This window comes from Chroicocephalus ridibundus, chromosome 4 (genome assembly GCF_963924245.1).
Source record: "Chroicocephalus ridibundus chromosome 4, bChrRid1.1, whole genome shotgun sequence".
Taxonomy (NCBI): domain Eukaryota; kingdom Metazoa; phylum Chordata; class Aves; order Charadriiformes; family Laridae; genus Chroicocephalus; species Chroicocephalus ridibundus.
In genome coordinates this window covers 53,001,763-53,023,279 of record NC_086287.1, presented here as the reverse complement: position 1 = coordinate 53,023,279, position 21,517 = coordinate 53,001,763, and the positions used below count along the sequence as shown (strand labels likewise).

The window sequence follows — 21,517 nt, the reverse complement described above, 5'->3', positions numbered from 1 at the left end:
AAGGAAATGACACAATTAAACTCTTCTGGCAAGGGGGAGCCGTGCTTATTTAAGGAATGGAGAAGCATCCCTGGCTCCAGCAGGAGGGGCGCAGGATGGTGCCATACCAGATGCGGCTCCTCGGTGGCCAAAATCCCTGCATCCCTCTCCGTGCCGTGTCCAGCCCACGCTGGAGGTCACTGGGTTCATTATTTGTTTATTCCCTTTTCCATTTTCCCCATCCCCAAATCCCTCAGCATTTTGAAGCCAAATCAAAGCCCTGTTTTGGGTTGCATTTTTGGTTGTTTTTTTTTTTTTTTTTATTTAATTACTCATAATTAAGTGATTTTTGGCAGGGAAAACTGTGGAAACAGCGTTATCCCACAGATGGGAATTCGCCTAGGAATTTCCCTCTTAGCCTCCTAGCCCTAAATACATCTGGAAAAAAACACATATAGTTGCTTTATTTATTATGGCAAGTATTTTGTTGGAAATACAGCCCTCTCCCAGCAGCCCGGGACCTGTAGCCGGCAAGACCTTGAGCTGTGCCTTCGTTGCGTTATTTGTTGAGCTCCACTTTTCCTCCTGCCAAAGTCACTGGGAAAACCCCTCTGGACTTTTTTATTTTCTTTTTTGGGGGGTGGGGTGTGCGTGTGTCTAATTTTCAGTGCTAGGCAGTGAGAGCATCGCCCGCACAGGGCCGTATATTGCAGGAGCTGAACATCTGCTGAAGGCTCAGTGCTGTTGGCCACCGTGGTGCTGATGCTCTCCTGTGAGTTACGGCGCAGCGGTGACAACGCAGCCCTCGCCGTAAAAGCAAAGTGGCTTTGGGGAGGGGAGGAAAACAGTAAATCCCTGAGGAAAAGGACTTGGCACATCTCTTCTTCTGCCCAGGCTGGCAGGGTCCTGCTGAGCTAGGGATCACAGAATGGTTTGGGTTGTAACGGACCTTAAAGATCATCCAGTTCCGACCCCCTGCCCTGGGCAGGGACACCTCCCACCAGACCAGGTTGCTCCAAGCCCCAGCCAGCCTGGCCTTGAACACCTCCAGGGATGGGGCAGCCACAACTTCTCTGGGCAACCTGGGCCAGGGGCTCACCACCCTCACAGCAAAGAATTTCTTCCTGATACCCAAACTAAATCTCAGTTTGAAGCTGTTACCCCTTGTCCTATCATTACACTCCCTGATCCAGAGTCCCTCCCCGTCTCTCCTGGAGCCCCTTCAGGTACTTGGAAAGGGCTCTAAGGTCTCCCCGGAGCCTTCTCTTCTCCAGGCTGAACCCCCCCAACTGTCTCAGCCTGTCCTCACAGCAGAGGGGCTCCAGCCCTCAGATCATCTTTGTGGCCTCCTCTGGCCCCAATGGTGCATCTGAGCTTCACTTTTGAGCAATGCCACTCTGATGGTCCCACAGCATCTCCCATGGCACAGTGTGGGGCTGCCTGGGGGCCCACATTCTCTCTGGGTGGGTGCAATGACGTTTGGTGACAGCATTACAGCAGGGTGCCATAGAGCACGGGCCCAACACCAGCAGCCACACAACTGCCGTGACTCCACTGTAACTCACCAAGCCACTCAAAGATGCCCCAGTATAAGCTTTGCAAACCAGCCCAGTACACCGAGAGGGGAGAAGCACAAAATCACTGGGTATCCCGTGCCCAAGCCAACGAGTCCCCATGGACTCGAACAGCCCTAAGCCCTCCTGCACCCTTACACCCACCCGCGGCCCCAACACCTGGCCTCTGCCCACGCTGCATGTTCATACATCCGTGTTAGAAGTTCAACCTTAAAAAAGAAAAAAGTATTTTAAAAGTTCATCGGTGACGCCTCTTCACAGCAAGCTGTGTTCCTACCAGCAGCTTGATTCTGGTGGACTTCACATGACAAATGTCATACACAGAGATGATTGATACCCACAACAGCATCCTACACTGCCCCCAGGACACATGCCGGACCCAAAAGCTGGAGATACATGGGGAAAGAGGGAAATCCAGCCTGTTCCTCAGCAATCTCCTCCAGGCCTTCCTTCCTATTAAGACCTGCCTGCAGTCTTGGGTCTCCAAAGCACCAAGCCCTTTGAAAGCCCATGCTCCAAAGGGGAAATAAAGCCCAAGCTTGCTCTTTTCTCACACCTTACGGCATTTCAGGAAGACCACATGGGTCTCCTGAGGCAGGTAAGGATGTGGCCAAGAGTAAAGCAGCCCCAACATCCCCTTTCCAAGCCCAGGACTGTCACCCAGAAGCGCTCAAAGGACTAACGGAACAGATTTCATAGGGTGGGCTCCTTCCCAAAACCCCAGCACATCTGGGAGAAACATCACCCTCCTGCTAAAACCCCAAAACTAAAGAAACCATGTTCATGTAACTCCAACATACCCCACCGGGTCGGGGTGCTTTGAGCTCAGCACACTCAGCTTTGCACAAATTTGGCTCCACTTTTCCAAACAAACTCAAGGAAACGCCTGTATCCAAGACTGTCAGCTCTAAATATTCATAAGTCATGAGACTGGCTTCAAAGTCGGCAGATTTTTTAGAAACTCACTCGTACATTGCTATTATTCAAAATGGTCTTAATTTTTTTTTTTTTTTTTTAAGTGTTCTATATTTGGCTTTCTTTTCATGTATCTTCTCTTCTGGTTTGTTTTTCTCCCTGCAACCATATGGGCTTTAAAAAAGCAAAAGAAGAAGAAAAGATAGCTGCAATTCTGATACATTCACGCGGCTCCAGATGTTAATCCTTAAAACAAAGCAGATAAGGGGGAGGGGGGGAAGAAAAATCTGGATGAAGCCACAATAGCTGGTGGGAAGCTCCAGGAATCTGCCTCTGCACCCAAAGCTCCCTCTGGTACCCAAGGCACCTCGGAGGTCCCCCATCCCATGCTCAACAGCGGTGGCCGGGGCCGTGATGGAGTGGGTGTCAGGTACCTCATTGCTCTGCTGGATTTGGATTTGCTAGAAGAGCAGGAGATGGCCATAAAACTGCAGGTAAAATCCTAGGAAAACGCCCTTCTTAGGTGACAGGGATGTCTGTTGAACAAGTCAGCGCTGCTCCCAGGAGCTGGATACAGGGACAGGCGAATCCTCATTTCCCATGGCTGCATCCCGCACCGAGGACCAGGCAGAAAGGAAAAAAAAAAACACTCTGATTCCTGCTCCCGTTGAGGAAATTAAAGGAAAACCCCATGCAGCGACCCGGTGAGCATCCCCGGGGAGCGCACCAGTGCCCCCCAGCAGCACCCAGCCTTCCCCATGGGCCCCTCCATCCCCGACCAGCTCTTCGCAGCGCTCCCCAAATCCGAGCGATGACGGAGATGATCCCAGCCACGGTACCAGGTGCCTGCCTCACCTTGCCGTCGCACAGCAAAACGCTTTGCATAAGCTGATTAAATAAAATGGATGTGCTGCTCAGGACGCGCGGGGCCGGTGGGAGCACCCAGCTAATCACCGGGGAATAAAAGCTCCCGGGACTTTGATCGCTGCTGTAGTATTCTCCGAGGAGCAGCTTTACCTTGTAAATCCTGGAGTACACAGTTTGACGCTATCGCTGGGGGAAAAAAAAAAGAAAGAAAAGAGAAAAACAGAGAAGTAAAAAGCACAGCACAGGTACAGGGCGCTTGTGCATTAACGGGCTGGGTGAAGAAGGGCATTTCTTACTGGTGCTAGTGGAAGCAGCAGTCAGTCACCCCAGCGCATCACGGCTCCACTCCTGTAAAAAACGGGAGGCAAGAAACCTCATGGAGCCAAGTGGCAGCCAACACGGCGCTGCTAATAATATCTAATTAATTGCGGATAGCAAGGATATCCTAGAAAAATGGAGAAGTGGTTTAAGGCAGACCCAGGAGCAAATAAGGGGGGTGACCCAGGCTGCTCCCCGCCAGATGTCGGTCTCGGGTGGAAAACCATGTGCATTTGTGCAGGATTCAACCCAAAGAACACAGAAATGCAAAAACAACTGGTTCTGCTGGGTGGTTGTGTAGGAAATAAGCACCACACACACGTGCTCTCATTCTTAATGAGATAATGCTCAGGTTTACCAACAGTCCGGCACGCTGTAGAGAATACAGAGCAGCGTCCGGAAGGCTTCTGGCTTCGAACACCCTGACGTTTGAAAGCAGGACTGTAAAACATTGATAAAGACAGGCAAAGTGGCTTACGGAGTGGTCAACACCAGCCCCTGGTGTGGGGGAGCCCCGCGGGGCGCTGGGGGATCCGCGCTGAGCCGCTGCCGGGTGACTTTGCTATTAACGAGCTGGAAATCCATCCGAGCATCTCTGCCAAGCGCAGGCAGAGTGTGGAGCGAGGCGGGAGGCAGGATGGTTGTTGGAGCAAACAGGCTCGTTCACAGGCTGAGTGCAGCCCCAGGAGCGGGGACGATGGCAGCGGGGGGGCTTCGGGGGCGGGGGGAGGCTGCCAGCCCCACGGGGTGGAGGTCTGCAGCCAGGAGAACCCCAATCCCACCCGGTTTGGCTCAGCAAAACCAGTAACTGCCAGCACTTACCAGCTGCCCCGAGCCTCGTGGGTACGAACAGGGCGGTTGCAAGGATGGGATGTGATCTTACATCTCCCACTGAGGAGCTCAGCGGGAAAGTGCATGCACAGATCTAGTAGAGAAAGTTGAAAGAAAAAAGCACAGAAATAGTTTTAAGGCCAGAGAAAATACCACGTAGAAAGGCTGATAAAGGATCTCATCCTGCTTAAGCTAATGGGAAAGAAGATTGACGGTGGCTTGGCTGTGTCTGTGCACCTGAACAGGAAAAACCTGAGAGCAAAAGGGCTCGTAACCTGTTTGGAAAGAGGACGGTTGAAAAGCAGGGCCGGATTGGATGAAATGAGGAGGTAAACGTCATTCCGGAGAGGGCGAGTAACAGCAGGACAGCCTCATCAAGGGAAACTCAGGGATATTCTCCTCCAAATGGCTCAAAAATGAAGATGAGTGGTGATCTTGGGAGAGGTGTGTTGGTTGGATGCAAGCTCAAGTCAGGCTGGAATCCAGCAGCCTGGGCTGGGTTTTTGATCCCTTCGTGTGGGTCCTGTGGATCAAGGTGGCCCCTAAGATCCCGGGCTGAGCTCCCAAGCGGTACCCTGAGGAGGGAGGTTTTGGGGAGTGCCACTGCAGCAGGAGCGGGCACCATCACAGGTGGCACAGGCTCTCAGCAGCCACCTCACCATCCCTCTGCTTTCAGACACACCAGCAAAGCGTTGTCTAAATGTCCTCTGCCCCACAAGCCTCTAGAGCCACCAAAACCCCAGCAAAAACCTGATGGTGGTGGCTCATCCCACCTGGCTTCCCATCCATGTGTCCATCTCCCCTCATTCCCTCCGCTGGCAGCATCCTGCTGTGCCCGGCCACTGGGACAGTTACTGCCCTTTCCATACAGCCCTTCAACACAGCCCGCAGGCTGGGTTTTTTTGGGAAACCAGTAGATCGTCAGAAACATACAGAGCAATTGCTTGAGGGTGACGGTGCTTTGGGTTTTTGCCCTGCGGGGGCTCAGGGCAGCTCTCAAGGAAAGCAGGAGGCAACTCCACACCAGTGCATAATCCCGCAGGGATACTCTCACTGTCAACAGAGACAAAAAAAACACAGCAGAAACCGCTGATTCTAGTAAAAAGGAAAACCGAACACTTAAACCTCGACCTTTGAGACGCACGAGCCACTCCTGTTACAGCCCGGTGCAGCTTCACCAGCAGGTGAGGACGTGAGAGTTCAACCCTCGCCACATCTCTCTTGAAAGAAGCCTTTACGCAAGCCCCAGGGCTGGAAGCTGTTAGTTAGCGCTGCTCCGTGCTCCGCACATCAGGGTACCGAAGGAAACCTGTGCGTCAGGCAGGGCTGCCGGAGCGAACCCTGGGCTCCGGCATCCATCAGCAGCTCTGGTTTCCCATTGTGAATTTATTCTTTGCTTCAAAACCAGGATTTATTTATTTATTTATTTATTTTCAGAGAAATCCATCAGTGTGAGCGTGTGAGGTAGAGGCAGAGGAAGGAGGCTGCCATAGAGGCAGGGATGTTAATGGTGCTTTACCCTCCCAGCCTAACCACAGCCGTGCTTTGGACAATTCCTCCCAAACGCAGGTGAATTTCCAAAAACTTCCCTTAAAAAAAAAAAAAAAAAAAAAAAAAGCCAGCTCCGGAGACGCATAGCCTGGTAGTTTCGCAGCCCCTGCAGCAGGGCATCGATCTGCCTCTGCCGAGATGAGGGGCCAGGGCCCTATTTCCTAGCAGGCTCTGTCTTTATTAATCGCAGGCCTTGAAAATGAAATATGCCAAGTCCTTCGAATCTGCAAGCAATGTCTGGGTTCTCCCCGCAGCCGGCCTGGTGTCGTGAATCACTTGAAAAGACTTTGGGCTTTTGAGGAAATCTCTGGTGTATTTGCTGGCACACGCGATGTTTCCAGTGACCAGAACCACTGTGGAGTCATTACCTTGAACCTCTGAATCTTGCTGGAAATGTCATCTTAGAGATTTTTTCAGTATTTAAATTTGGTTGTTCACGATGGAGTTTAAAACGCTGTGAGTTTCTGCAGAACAAGCCTTTCCCGATGCTTCTGTCCAGATGTTGATGGCGGAGCGATGATGCTCATTGCGGAGTTTACTCACACCAAACTGGTTGTAGTTTTCTGAGTGGGGAATACTATCCAAATCAGATCTTTTTCTATTTAAAGCCAACTACAGCAGCGGAGCTTTGTATCTGTGAGCAAAGACCAATAAGAAATCACCTTTCCTGGAAATTAGACGAGACAATGCTTAGGATGAAGACAAGCAAGTTGCTCCTTTGCCTTAAATACACCAGCCTTCCACTGAGGCTAGAGATGCCTCTTGATAGAGGGCTATGAATTATTTATATTAATTTAAATGTCCTCTTCCTTCCCCTGCAAATTCTATCCGAGTGAAAAAAGATGTTTGGATATTTGTGTGTTTCCGTATGCTGGAAGTCCCATACAGAGAGCTGCTTGGCATGCATTTTCCAACCCGATGGCTTGCAGCAAGCCATCAGGATGCACCAGACCTGCTGCTCCCAGGTTGAACCACGAGTGGACAGACCAAACCTGAAGTTTCTCAGATTCCCTGAGTGTTCCTTGTCTGTCCTGGCACATCCGAGTCCTTTCTGCATTCGCTGCACACGTGCGTGTCCCTGCCTGGGGAATCTCACCTTGGGCAGGAGACCAGGAGCCCACCATCACTGCTTGCTGTCCACGCAGTTTGGGAGGCTGAAGATCACAGCAGCCAAACCGAAGCAGAACATCTGGCCCACACGTGTGTCCAGGAGGAAAGATTTCTCCTTGTACATCAGGGATCGCCTGTAAAACTCGCTGTTCTCTCCGCTGGAGGCTCCTGGCTGTCTAGACATGTTCGATTACATGCGCTCAAATCCCCAGCCGCTCCTGATCTGGCTCGGAGCGACCCTCCTGGCTCTCCTCCCAAGGAGGGGCTGGCTCTCCCCGGCCAAGGGAAAGGCAGGAGGATCTTGAGATGCAGGGCCCAGCCAGAGGACTCCAGGACTGAGGTGCTGTATCCTGAGGGGAAGGGAGGGGGAGGGAGAAAACAAATCTTAGCGGAGGAATAGCTGTCCTGGGAGGACACGGTCACTGAAGGAAGAACAGACACACGGAGGAAGACACTGGTTTCTGCAGGGAACATTCCCATGAAAAGGGAAACGTTTGTTTTCTGCTTGCAGGGAGGGGGGATAAAACCCTTTAGTCAAAAGCCAGATTTCTTTCAGAAAACCCTCAAATCGTTGTTTCGAGCCTCCGAGGCAGGGCTGGGTAGTCCTGTAGTTGTTTAGCTAGGAAAGGACAAACAAAAAACGCCCACCCCAAGGGTGCAGCAGGGGAAAGCCAGGAGCCAGACCTGCTCTCCCTCTTCGCTTGCTGCCATACAGCCCCCATGGCGAGGGTGGCCGTGGCACTCGAGTGCCTTTCTGCATGGACCTGAGGATTTCAGTGGAGGTCAAGGTTTCCAAACAGGACAAGACAATCCGTGGGAAAAGAAAAGCGAAGCAGCTTTCCCAAGACTATGAAGCAGGGCAGAGGCAACAACGGGGGCTGGGGAACACACCAAGCAGTGGTACGCACGCAGGCAGGGTTTGCTGAATCACAACTAACACAAGGAGACTCCACTTTGTACAGACATTGCTTGGACAAAGCTCAGCCCAATCCTCATCTGGACCATCATCAGGAGAATTATTCTGGCCCATTCTCCCTCCCTCCACCCCTTCCCTGGCTCCTCGCTTCTATTTAATCAGAAGGAAATAAAGAGGGGAGGGGACGCACCACAGACCTGAGATGGGCCAGATGTTACTCACGGCTCTCCCCAGCCTGCCCAGCGGGATTTGTGGTCTGGGCTTAACAGGCAATTTGGCCCAAATCCCAGGTGACCCTTGAGGCCGAGGCCAAGCCCCAGCTCCTCTCCTTGCTAACAACACCTGGCTGCGCAGCTGCTCCGCAAGAGCCACAGCTGGATTTCGGCAGCCAATATGCCACGGCACACCTCCTTCGCCTTCACAAGGTGTCGCATAGAAGGACCACAGAGAAACCGCCCGTGATGAAACCCAGCAGCGTCTGCAGGCTCAGCCCGCCCCATGGCCAGCACAGCCCCCTCCACCCTCCGCGGCTTAACCCCCAAATGAGGGGGGGAGTTGGAGCCGCTTCCCTGGAAAGGGTGGCAGCAATCCCCAAAGCCTCACCACGTATTGGGGGAGTCCAAACTTAGTTTTAGACGTAAGTACGGCCTTCTTCCCATCCCTGCCTGCCTCTGCTGCTCTCACAGAGGACAATCGCTACCAAAAGCATCAAATTCCTGCTCACTTCAAAGGTCAGGGCCCTTGCCATCTGCTTTAGTTGAGTTTTAAGAATACAGCGTTTAAGGCAAATACTCCACAAAATGTATTTCTATACATATGTAGTTATACAGATACATATATATAATTTTAAGCACTGATGTAATTGGGTTCTACCGAATGCCCTTCTGCTGTTCAGTATTCCCTCATCTCGAGCCTGTCTTCAGACCCGAGTTTTCAGCGAGTTAAAAAGAAAAAGCAGTAACAGGCTCAGACTCCCGTGTCAAACTTCTGTCTGCCTTAGTTTTACATGAAAGAGATTTCTTAAGTTCCTTCCTAAAAATACTACGCATCCATATGGCAATACCTTGAAAGGGTATCACAAACGCTCTGGAAACCTCTCACAAAGATCATTTCCCGGCAACACAAGCTGCAGTAACTAAGTAGTGAAGTTTTGCAGCCAGGTTATAGACGGAGGCAGGAACACACACTCTCTTCAGCTGGGAGGGGAAGAAGAGCACAGCATCTTTCATCGGGGAGCTGGAAGAACGAGGAGAAAAGCAGCACGGGAATGGGATCATTAGGGTGATGTTTACTCCTGTTGTCCTGCGTAAAGTGAACTGAGAACAGACTGGAAGCTGTACATTTGAATCAAAAACCAAAGCCTGTGGTGTTGTCTGACAGAACTGATACAAAATCTGCACAATTGGCATAAATAAACCCAGAAAAGGTTACCACTGAGGAGTACTATCGGGATGCTTTTGGATCTGAGCTGCAACACTTGTCTTGGAAGAGAGAGACACTGCCAACCGCCTCAGTTCCTGTCCTGCCTCAAGGCTTGTCTCCTCTAAGGGTCAGCAGAAACCTCTCCCCACCAACGTCCCCAGCAGAACAACTTCTCTCAGGTTGCCTTCAACTGTTTTAAAGAAAACAGGCTCACCCCCATCTTCGCTCAGGTATGAGCGGTTGTTCCTCACCCAGGCGCTGCTTTTCTTCGAGCACAGAATCCCTAATTCAGAAACCCACTGGGGCAGAGACCAGTCTGAGCACATCCATCCAGCGCTTGCCCACTTTGAGCCCATTTAAGATGTCTTGAAACGAAGCTTTTCCCTACACAGACCGCAACGGTCCCGGAGGAAAGAGGTTTTGCTCTTTTATCGAGAGCTGGACACAGTAACACACAAATAACCCAAAAGCTTCTCCCGTTCATCTGGGCGCATCTTCCCTGGCAAGTATTTATCGCTCTTCAATTACAAGGCAGCCCGATCGCCAGCTGGCAGACAACCACATCCACAGAAAGTTGCCGATATCCTTATTTCCCTTTCCTATGCTCACGCCAATGTTGGTTTTTTTTCTACTTAACAAAAAAAGACAATTCATTTTAGCTCATTTTAAAAAATGAAGCTTATGTACTCCCAGGGACAGCACACAAAAAGGGATGAATACACAGATGCAAACAAAACACTGAATTACCATTATGGAAATTAATTTTAAGAGTCACAAAGCATATTATTCCTGGAAATTGCTTTATTTAGCAATTATGTTAACACCGCAAGAAGGCAGTTGGCATTGAAAACAAACAGTTCAATTTAAAAATCAGGGAAGTGAATTAACTGAAATTTCAGGGCACTCACACCTGAATACACTCCACTACCTTGAATACTTAAGAATCCTCAAAGGCTTTTGTTTGTTGAGAAGAAAGGGGATAAAAAGAGTAAGAGAAACTGTTTATTTCTGAAGTAAGTTTTTGCAAATCAAAGTTAAACCCTGACAACCAACCAGCAGGGGAAAAAAAAAATGAAGGAGTCTGGGACAATACTGAGATAATATTTTAATTTTTTTTTTTTTTAATTTTTTTTTCCCTGTAAAATGGCTTGTACTTCCACAGGTACAACAACAAAGAAATTATTTCAGTCCATTTCACATGGTGTATAAAAGACCAATTTTACAAATATACCCAGAAGTTTTAACAGCTGCTAACACTGTTTAAAGGTAAACATCACTTCTCCATTGTAAAGGGCTTGCTGTGTGTGAACGAGACTTTTCCTACAGTTGTGCCACAAGAAGGAGCCTTCCAGGGGCTCTCCATGGCATCTTTAATCTGAGAGGAAAGTGATACCCATCCCTAATCACCATGACACAAACAGAAGGTACTTCCAGGTGACCTGGAGACTGGCTTGCCCACCAGGAAGGTAGATATATGCCCCGTTAAGAGGAAACCTTGACAGCCACCAGCTTTGTCTGTAGTTTGGTGGTCCAAGCAACTCATATTTTTGTTCCACTGCCAATAAATTAAAACTCTGATCAACACAAAGTAAAGCTCTGACTTTCCTACCCGTCGAGGCTGACCCTACTCTTCTTTCAAGACCGAGGCGTCTGCTGCAGTCAATGGGACCAGGTTGCACGGGGCCCGCAGAACTACTGCGACTTCATCCTAGAAACTATCCCCCTCCACCCACCACCCACCCCAAACCAGCTTTACCTTCTAAGTTTTGCCTTTTAATTCACATCACCAAGTGTGGAGACTTGTGAAGGGTGCTTATAAAAAAAAAATCATAATAACGAGAAAAGTCTGTAAGAGACATTTGCAACTCCAATTCATATATTTTCCTTGAAGAGATAAGCAAGCCTGAAGGTATCTTTTAATTCTCTTCCTTGTTTTCTTTCCAAGCTGTATTTACTTGTTTACCTGCAACTACATGGATAAATAGAAAGTGAGAGGAGCCAAGAACTCACAGGAGGCTGAAAACTGAGCAAATGAGGAGGAGGAATCCTTGGCCAGAACACTGCAGAATAGCTGGGCTGCCCACACCTACACAGCTCAAGCACCTAACAGACATCTGCTCCTACCTGTTCCCATCAACAGCTCTACCTGGCTGTTCCAGTCGGCATCAAATGCGGCATGTTAACAAGTCTCGGGGAAAACAAGACTCAACCACCTGTGACAGAGCGTTCCTCTGCAAAAAGCAGACAAGCACAGCTCATTTCAAAAGCATATGTGCAGCTCTTAAGCAAAAGGAGGAGCCAAGCCAGGGCAGTTTTCCTACCACACTAAAAATGCATTTAAGTGCCTCTATCAGGTCTCAAGATGGCCGGATCACTGCCGACAGTTCTCTGGGCCCAGAAAAGGGTCAAGACGGTGAGCTGGATGAAGAAAAACATGATGGTGTTGGAGAAGTTTCCTTCCACTTCCAGAAGAATGAAAAAATGGTGATCAAAGCAATCAGCTACTGCAACAGCACTGAAGGGAGAGTTACCACAGTTGAAACCCACAGTTTCTCTTCGGTGGTGTGTGGAGTTAAAAAACAAGTAAGTTCCCTTCAGAGACTATTGAAGTTTCTCACTGTGATTCAGTCAGCATCTCTGCTCCTCACTCAGGCTGTGAAGCGGAACCCTCAAATTCCAGGAACCACCATTAAAACACCAGAGTGTTTTGTTGGGAAGATCACAGCCTTTCCATGTCATCCCGCAGCTTCTAACAACCCAAGGAGAATCCTTTTTAGAGCATGAACCAGGTCTGAAAGCAGGAACAGCTACAATCACATTTCTGATCGGCTCCTGGCATGTCTTTGCTTCAAGGTGGTTCTGTCCCTGCTGGAACCAGCCTGACAATGGCTTTTGTCCTTTCTGAGTCCCATTCCCACCCCCACAAAGAAAAAAATAAATCTTCCTTTAATTACTCTGCCAGTACAGTACAATTTACTGTACCCTGAGGCACAGAGTGACCACATTTGAAAAAAATTTGTGATTAAAATGCAGTATCATGCCAGCTCTTTTGTACAACTTGGACCATGATTCAAAATAAGAACAACACTCACCACTCAGTCATCTATTTAGACTTCAGCACTATCAAAAAGTTGCCAGGAAAAAGGAAAGTGTTACAGCTTCAGCATGCGTGGATATGACATTTTGTGTTTGGTGGTGTGTTTTTTTTGGTTTTTTTTTGTTTTTTTTTTTTTTTTTAAGATTAGACTAGAAAAATACTTTTAGCTGTAAGTTATGCAGTCAAACCTGGTTTTGAAGCATTCAAATGGAATCAACAGTAACAGGTGAAAAAATCCTTACAGAATACATTGCCAGCATTTGAAATGGTGTGCAAAAAATATCATAACACCGAAATCATTAAATAAACTTTCAAAACAAAGTTTGAGGGTGGTTCTCAAGTTTACTCCCTCCAAACAGAACCGGTCTTATTTATCCAGAAACACCTTCCTCCAATTGAGTTACCAGACCAGTGAAGGTGTGTGTTTACTGAAGAGGAGAAAAAGGCTAAGCAGCCAAAAGGTCCCTCATTTGATCAGAGCCGCAGATGTGGCAGCAGCGTTTGAGAAAAACAATGCTACAAGGTCTCCTGCCTTCCCAGTAAATCCAGCTCTGCGGGATTCGCCCTAGATTTCAATACCAATTAATGGCAAAGTACCTGGATTCATACAAAAGAACTATGGAAGTTTGTTTCCCAGGTAAGAGGAGTATTATCCTTCCTGCAGTATTTCTTGTGTTATACAGAACTGCCAACAGTGAAAGAAACAAAAATCTCACTGAAAACAGTCTTTTCAAATGGACACTTCCCTTGGATACAAACCATTAGCCAGTCTACCACTTCACGCAAGCCAGACGCACCACAACCAGATGGTGTGCTAGTATTTCCAGTGAGGATTCCTCTAATGCCGTACATTCACTTTGCACAGGGCGTAGCTATACGAAGCCCTGAGGCAGCAATTAAACTGCAAGACTGAAGGAAAAAAGTAAAGCAGCTCGATAGCAGAGATGCCTAGGAACCTGCGCATTTACAATCCATTTACGCTCAGAGAAAGACTACACATGCAAGTCCTGATCAGCTCAGTAATACAGTTGCCACCCCAGACCTTGGAAGTTGTTGTACATGGAGCTCAAGACCTCCGGCCACCAGAATTAACACAGGGCTCACGACCTTAATTCAACAAGGAACATTTCCCGGAAGTGTGTTTTCATAGTATCTCTTGTGAGAAATAGAGTTAAGTATTTCACGGAGTCCAGTAAGAAGAAGGTGGAGGTGAGGCTGCCTCTCGCAGATGAGGTATATGCTAAATAGAAATAATGCTGCAGTATGCATATGGGACCTGAGGAACTTGTACTGAATAGCAACAAGGAAGAGGCACCTTCACATTTATGACAGAAACCACGACAAGGAATTGAAGGCCAAAGGCGTTTCTTCCCTGTCTGGTTGGGCTGCCACTCTTGATGAAGATTAGCCACAAGGTTGTCTTGTGGGAGTAAGGACTCGGAATACAGAATCACAAGAGGATCTCATTGAAAAGGCACTAGGAAGAAGCATATAGTTTTAGGTTAATGAGATTCATCCTATTTCCAATCACTGAGTAGGACAAAACCTGTACAGTTTGGGATTGTTAGAGAAAATGCTGCAGAAAAAAAATATTTTTTTTTAACAGCAAAAGCATAAAAAGAAGAGTAAAGCTATTTTCAAATTATTAAAATGCTGAACATTTATACAGCAAAATTATATTAAAAACAGCAGCAGACAAAGTACATCCCATCACCATTGGCAAGGGACATGTAAAATGTTTATAAGGTTAACTATAAAACAATTTTACAACCAAAATATGAACAGGCCAATTCAAGTATATATATACAGTATATATTAAAATCATATAAATTATATATTTATACAAAGGGCACAAGTATAGCAAAAAGCTATAGTTGATTAAACAGAACTGAGCTTGAATGATCAATTTCATCTAGAGATGTTATAATTTTCTCCCAAATTCTCTTTTTTTTTTTTTAACCTGGATAGATTGATACCTCAGATACCAAGAGTACAGAAAGCAAAAGAAAAAACCCACAAATCAAAGAGTTATCATTCTGTATGAAATGAAACTAACAGTGGGCAGGGTACATCTCATATGAAATTCTGATTTAATTATTTCCATAGTAAACATTTACCAGCTCTCTTAAAAAGTCAGGAATTTCAAGTGATCCATTTCAGATGTACCACCCTGGTGCATATATTTGATTACATTTGAATGTTGTTTGATTTGCAAACATTCAAAAAAAAAAAATGGATACAAACACATCTCAATCTGCAAAAAAGGTGACAGATGGCAGCAAGTTGAAAACTGAACAAAAATACTCAGCTGAACTAGAAATGATGCTCTCCTTACAGCAGTCTGGCTAGTAAGTGAGCTTAAAAAAATTAACTTATTCTTAATTGCTTTTTTATTTCAAAACATAACAGCATATAACCACAATCCATTGAAGCACTTGAGAATTTAAACAGTCCCATCCATGGGCTTATATTTAAACACAAACTAAGTGCTCTTGTGAATTCAGGTTTATGTAAGTAAGTTCTGTATAAGTTGTACCTAAACCTTCTGTCTTGCTGCAGCACTACCCCTTTATTAATGCAGTTTTTAAAGGCTCGCTACATCTCAATTAACCCAATGGTCCTGGGCATGCAAGGAGCGGTTAGGGCAAGCTAACTTAAGCAGAAATAAAAAAGGCCAGATTATACATATACAGAACATTGGCTTAAAAAAACAGAACTAAGTATGTAAAAAGTAAAGCAGTTTCACCAGATGCAGGTTAAACAGGGGAAAAAAAAAAGAAGAAAGAAAAAATAAATCAGCCATATACCATACATAATGAACAGTGGATATCTATTACACTGAAAGGAAATCAATGCAAACAGGATTTCCTCAGTTTCAAGTAATCCTTGATGCCTTTTTGGCCAGCTGTGTTATACCATAATAGATATTTTAATAGCTTTTATACTCTACAATTTAGGCAGCTAATTTTTCTCTTAAGTACCCAATTATCTCTAGTGAACATTCACCTATGGTTGTCCACACATTCTGTGTTAGCTCCTTGAGAAACTATTCAAGTTAAATTATATTGCAAATTAAAGACAGTTACATTCTGCATGTTCCTTCTAGATTTGAAAAATAGGTTTTTAAAGGCTTGTCAAAGTTTAGAAGAAAAAACCTTTCCATTAAAAAAATCTTAGCTTAAAAAAAATCATTAAGACACCTTTTTCTGATCCAGGGTACTAATAAAAAGATTACAAATATACTACAATTTGACCAAGAAGACTTCATGAATATGCTGCTTTTGAGCATGCAACACCACTGATATCTGTCAAGTTCCAGGTATCAATGTATCCCAATTCCACCACAGTCCCTCACAATTTCCTTGTCAGTTCCCCATCCCCACCCTACCACCTTATTAATAACATTATAAAAAAAGGTAAAATCTAGAGTTAGTGGCAAAATCTTCACAGTAAATTGTTAAAGACAATGTTATTGTGGTCATTGCAAAGTGGTATCAGTCAATTGGACCCTGAAAAATTAGCTTGATGCAGTTGTGTTCCCCAGACAGCTGTGTTGCACAAAAAGGGCAGGCAGCATGAAATGCATGAGTACCATGAGGCAGTGGGATTTGAGACCAGTATTTTGCAGATTTTTCAGAGCACACATGTCCACAAGGGGTGAAAGCATGAGTTGGAGGACCAGCATCCACATAAAAGCCCGCTTCACAACCAAGCCAGAGAGGCACATAAGGGCCAATGGTTCTGCACATAGGACATTCCCGCTCATTGGCTTCTGTGTCACTGCGATGTCCCCAGTTGTGATAGCCATGAACATGACCACAGCTGAGGTACGCCCAAGGCTGCTTCTCTTCTACCACATCTTTACGGTTGATGCTGGGAAATGCTAAAGTGTTTAACCCAACAGGACACTGTGGTCTGGCAGCGTTTATCTCCTGTCGCAGAGCTTCAATGTGTTTCTGAGTTGGAGTGTGAAACAGTCCATCTGCCGTTCTCCACAGAAGGGTGGCTCCACACAGGTCAATGAGAGAGCCATCTTGTAGGACGTTGGTCTCGTTTTCTACCTAGTGGCAGAACACAGGAATAAGCAGTTAAGCCTGAGAGCTTTTACAGCCAACTGAGTTAGTTCTGTAAACGTGTAGTCTTTCTTATCAAATCATTACCCTCCCTAGTATTTCATTTTGTCATATCATTTCCTTGTGGCCACCCATTTGTCTGAATCCATCTCTTGTCTCTTATCCTATATTTAAGGTTATAATGAGCACTGGTCTCTTATTCTGTGCTTGTACAGCAGGTCCTAAACTTGCAACTGTTACGTGCTATGGCAATACTAATTATTATACATGTTTCCTTCCTGTAATTCTTTGGGAAAGATATTACCATAAGTAATCACCAACTTCTTCACAAATACCCTGTACCTCTGAGAACCCTGTTTCTCCTCTCAAATACTGGTTCTCTGCATGCCTCTCTCATGTTTAAGGTAATATTTGCTGAAATATTCTATCAAGACTGAAGAGGAAACTTGCCATTCCTTAAGGGCTGTATTAGCAGATTGCTCTCCTGGAATCTTTGCCCACGAAGACTGGCAGAGGCTGCTCATGCAGCAAAAGATCTTTTTTTGGACTAAAAACTGCTACTCAGGACAGACTAGCTGTCCTGCTACTCACATACCATTTTTTTTTTTGGCCTGTGGCAAGTGTAAAGCATTTTGCAGAAGCGTGAACTCCCACCGCCTACCTCATCAAGAGCAGAGCTCTTCCACAGATACATTAGGGATAAATGACAAACCCAATAGCAGCTACATGCACAGGTACTTTCATAGATTATCATTACAGCAGAGTGAATTACCAGTTGAACTTCTCAAGTGACAAGTTCTGCAACTGAAGCCACACAGGCTCAACTTCTGAACAATTAACCACCCCAAGTAGTTAGGCTCTTAATTTAATGAGGCATTCCATGCAAATACAGCCCCAATGTGCGCTGCCTGAAGGCTTCTCTCATCTGACTAAAAGCAGGTACTTAAAACGTTTTCAAGGGATTATGCCAAACACACATAGCACTTTGCTGAAGTATTCTTTATTTTAATGTATTTTAATGTCACAAACATATAAACAACTTATGCTATTGCTACCAGATCAGTAGTGATGAATACATTAAAAAGGTTCTTTACGAAATTAAAGAGGAAAACAGACCTACTGCCTGGCTTTATACATAGAAAGTGCACAGAAAATACCACTAAAGCAAAACAAACAACCTGCACATTAAGTAGGTCACATGAAATCATCGCATCTGCCTAAGAATTCTACGAATAACAACCAATTTGGCATTTATATTTTAATCCAGTTTACATTTACAGACTGACTGTGGATCATCCTTGCACAAAGTACCTAGGTGGTACAATACAGATTACAGATAGAATCATAGAATGGTTTGGGTTGGAAGGGACCTTAAAGACCATCTAGTTCCAACCCCCCTGCCATGGGCAGGGACACCTCCCACTAGCCCCATCCAGCCTGGCCTTAAAAACTTCCAGGGATGGGGCTTCCACCACCTCTCTGGGCAACCTGTGCCAGTGTCTCACCACCCTCATGGTGAAGAACTTATTCCTAACATCCAGTCTGAATTGTCCCATCTCTAGTTTTAATCTATTCCCTCTAGTCCTACCATTACCTGACATCCTAAAAGGTCACCAGTGTAAAGTACTTCCAGCAAAAAAATTCAGTGGTTCCAGTAGTGATGAGAGAAGCCTTAATTTGATGCACTTTTCAGATAATTCCTTCACAAACAGCAAAGCAAAAGCTTTCTCATATGCAATGTGTTCAATTCATTATACAGTGTGCATTTGGTTTTATGAACCCAGTCAACGAATACTGATCGCATCAATACCAACATGCCATGTAATTTTATTTAAATGAGAATTCAAGTCATTTTGGATGCAGAGAAGGGAATTTATTTGTTTTAGCATTGCCTTTCTTTAGCAGCACTAAAAAGGTGTTTTGCTAACCATGTACAAAGGGCGCAATTGCAACATCATCTGTCCCAGTCCCCGAGGCGATGTTTGCCTGCCACCATTAAAGTGACAAAGCAGGTTATGTACTGCAGGCTGCCTACTGAAAGCAGAACAAAATATTCAAACCCCATTTTCCTAACTCCTTTAAACAGTCAGTTTTCTGCAAAGCCAATGGCAAAGTTGGAAAGTCAGTTCAGTGCAAGTGTGTGGGATACCTTTAACACCATCAAGCTAATGGGAACACAGGGTAGCAGCACAAAAGCAACTTTGGCATGAAGATAAGGATATTCCCCTCTCCATGCACCGACAGAGTCTTTAAACTCTGGCAGCTGGATGATGAAATTATAAAACAGAAGGCACACCTTCAGCTCCTGTGAAGATGCCCCTTAAATATCCTCTCACCTCCCAAATCCTAACAAAGAGCAAAACTGATGAAATCAAAGGCTTTTCCAGGTCTGCAGGCAGGAGAGCATTCTAACATACCAGAGGCGAGGACGACTTTTGGGGAAGCTCATCTGCCTGACCAAAAATACACTTATTTGTGTATTTTGCTGGGTTACTTCTATATGGGGGTGTTTGATTTCCCTCCCTTTGGGGGGGGGGGGGAGAAGATAAAAAAAAAAAAAGGATGAGTGATAGTAGCATTTCTCCTTCCTAGGCCCCACAGATCTCAGGAAGGGGAAAGAATGAGCGCGCTATGGGAATTCCGTTCCATCTTCTATGGAGACGTGAACATAGTCTTTCATGGGAACCTCTCTCCTGGTTACGTATGCCACAGGTCCAAAACCTTTCACTTTTGGTAAAGGCAGAGCCCATCCTGCTCCACAGGATAAAACAGGAATATATTTAGCAGGGCTTCTCTTATCTTCCTGGTGACAGGTAAATCAAACAGAAGGTGTGTTATCCAAACTTATTTTGAGTTCAAGTGGACTCTTCCTTGTAAGACAGTACTGCAAAAGACAGCTCCCTATGCACAAACTTCCAGATGCCCCCATGTCCCAGGAGAACATTTCATAGATGGAGATTCAAGAGCGAAGTTTATTTAGCTTTAACACTCTATGCTTTTCCAGTTGGAAATGTGACATTAGCAGAAAATGTAAGAGTGTTCTCCTGTCTAGGCAGAAACAGAATAGCAGTACAGAACCTACTGTAACTTAGATAATTTCAGTGCTCTCTATGTAGGGACAACGCTATTACTCTGCGGTCACCTTATGACTGTCTCCCTTCAGTGCCAGGAAAACAAGGATCCCTTGTTTTAACTACCAGTTACTTTCAACTTACCAGTTTCCCCCTTTGTTGAGCAGATCTGGTTTCCCGGAGAGTGTACACATCACCACAGACCGAGATCTCCCGCCAAACGCCAGGTTTGGACTCCTCAGTGAACCCTCCTTTTGGATGCATGACCAGCACCCCGTTAGTTGTCAATCCATCCATGTGGCCATCAGGATTTTTCCATTTTGCTGCTTTTTCCTGTGTGTGACAACCATTCCAGGAAAAAGAAAAAAGAGTTTGTCTAAAAGTTTGTAGACTAAAGTTTCACAAGCATTGTCTAAAACACAATATTTCCTCATCAGCCGGCAGTGCTTAGACATATACCTACAAAAAAAACCCACCCAACATCTTTAAGAACACCTTGTGCCAGGGTGGTAACATCTTTTGCTTATGCATCTTCAATTACTATTCTATCTTAAATATTATTATTTTTAACTCAGTTGAGTACCTCTGGCTGCAGGTCAGGTAAGAGTTATGGCCTCAGAGGTCAGCAGTACAGATACTCCTAACCACCATAATGGAATACCATTGCAATGGGCAAATCCTTTTCCATAAAGCAGCTGATGTGCTCCTTGGTCTTCAGCGCTCCGTACTGCAACAGCAGCTTATTCACAATGAGTATCAAGAATATATCAAACAAGCCTAAAGAAAATCGACTAAAAGTTACTAAAATAGAGCTGCATTGTTAACAACAATTATGACCATGGGTCCATGCTGCTAATAAATCAGGCACATAAAACTGCAGTTTCTACTTAACACTGCAGCTGGTACACTGAAGCAATAAAAGTCTAATGACAGTGTAAGTTATCAACTAGTAAAAGGGAATTTGGGGACTTGAAAGTAACAGAGAATAAAACCAGAGTTTGCTCGTACATAGCAATTATTAGTAGTACTTACACCAAGAAATATATTTTTAGAAGAATCAAATCCAGCTGCAAAAATCCTTGCTGTATATGGTGGGCTCCTGTCACAAACAATCCTGCATGCAAAACGGGATATGGTGCTTTGCGTAATCTGGGTTTCATCATTATTTTGACTTCCAGAAATAGTATCTGTTACTACAAAGTCTATGGGGCTTTCTGTTGACCTCCCAACCTGCCAAAAATATAATAAAAACAAGATAATAGTAGAACTAGAAAGAACCATAGAAATAACAAGCATTAAGGACACCATTTTGCCAAGTTAAAGTTGATGACACCAGTAAACTATTGTCTACTGAATCTTTGCATGGCAAGATCCAAGCAGAGACTAATCTGTATTTTCATATTTGTCCTAGGCAGAAATACATCACTGACATGGCAAGACAAATTTTCACTTACTACAACTGGTGTACAGGCTTGCCCAACGCAGCTGCAATGAATTGTTTGATAGAGTATTGTCAACAGTGTGAAAGTATTATCACCTTGATATTTCATAATCCAACCACAGCACATTACTTACCACAATATTCTGTCAATTAAGAAAACACTAGCTTGAAAAGGCAAGTTTTATTCACATTTCTAGTTCCAAGTTAATTTGCCATGAAAATAAAGGACTTTGTTTAGACCCAGAACTTGGTTATTTTGATGCCTCATAACAAAAAACTACCCACTTTCATGTTTTCTGAATTTGTAGTTCCAGAATAGAAGAGTTTTCAGGTAAAACCAAAAATATGATTA

At 45.3% G+C, this 21,517-nt stretch overlaps 1 protein-coding gene across 2 annotated transcripts in view; it reads right to left on the bottom strand.

The window, feature by feature from the left end:
* Positions 1 to 10,172: 10,172 nt before the first annotated feature.
* Positions 10,173 to 21,517, bottom strand: part of PELI2 (pellino E3 ubiquitin protein ligase family member 2) — an 81,702-nt gene continuing 70,357 nt past the window's right edge. For both annotated transcript variants that reach the window (XM_063333201.1, XM_063333202.1), the window contains exons 4-6: positions 20,757 to 20,954; positions 19,869 to 20,057; positions 10,173 to 16,641 (exon numbers count right to left, since the gene is read on the bottom strand). In XM_063333201.1, the coding sequence (XP_063189271.1) occupies positions 16,075 to 16,641; positions 19,869 to 20,057; positions 20,757 to 20,954 (954 nt within the window). In that variant the 3' untranslated portion in view covers positions 10,173 to 16,074. The remainder of the gene's footprint in view (positions 16,642 to 19,868; positions 20,058 to 20,756; positions 20,955 to 21,517) is intronic.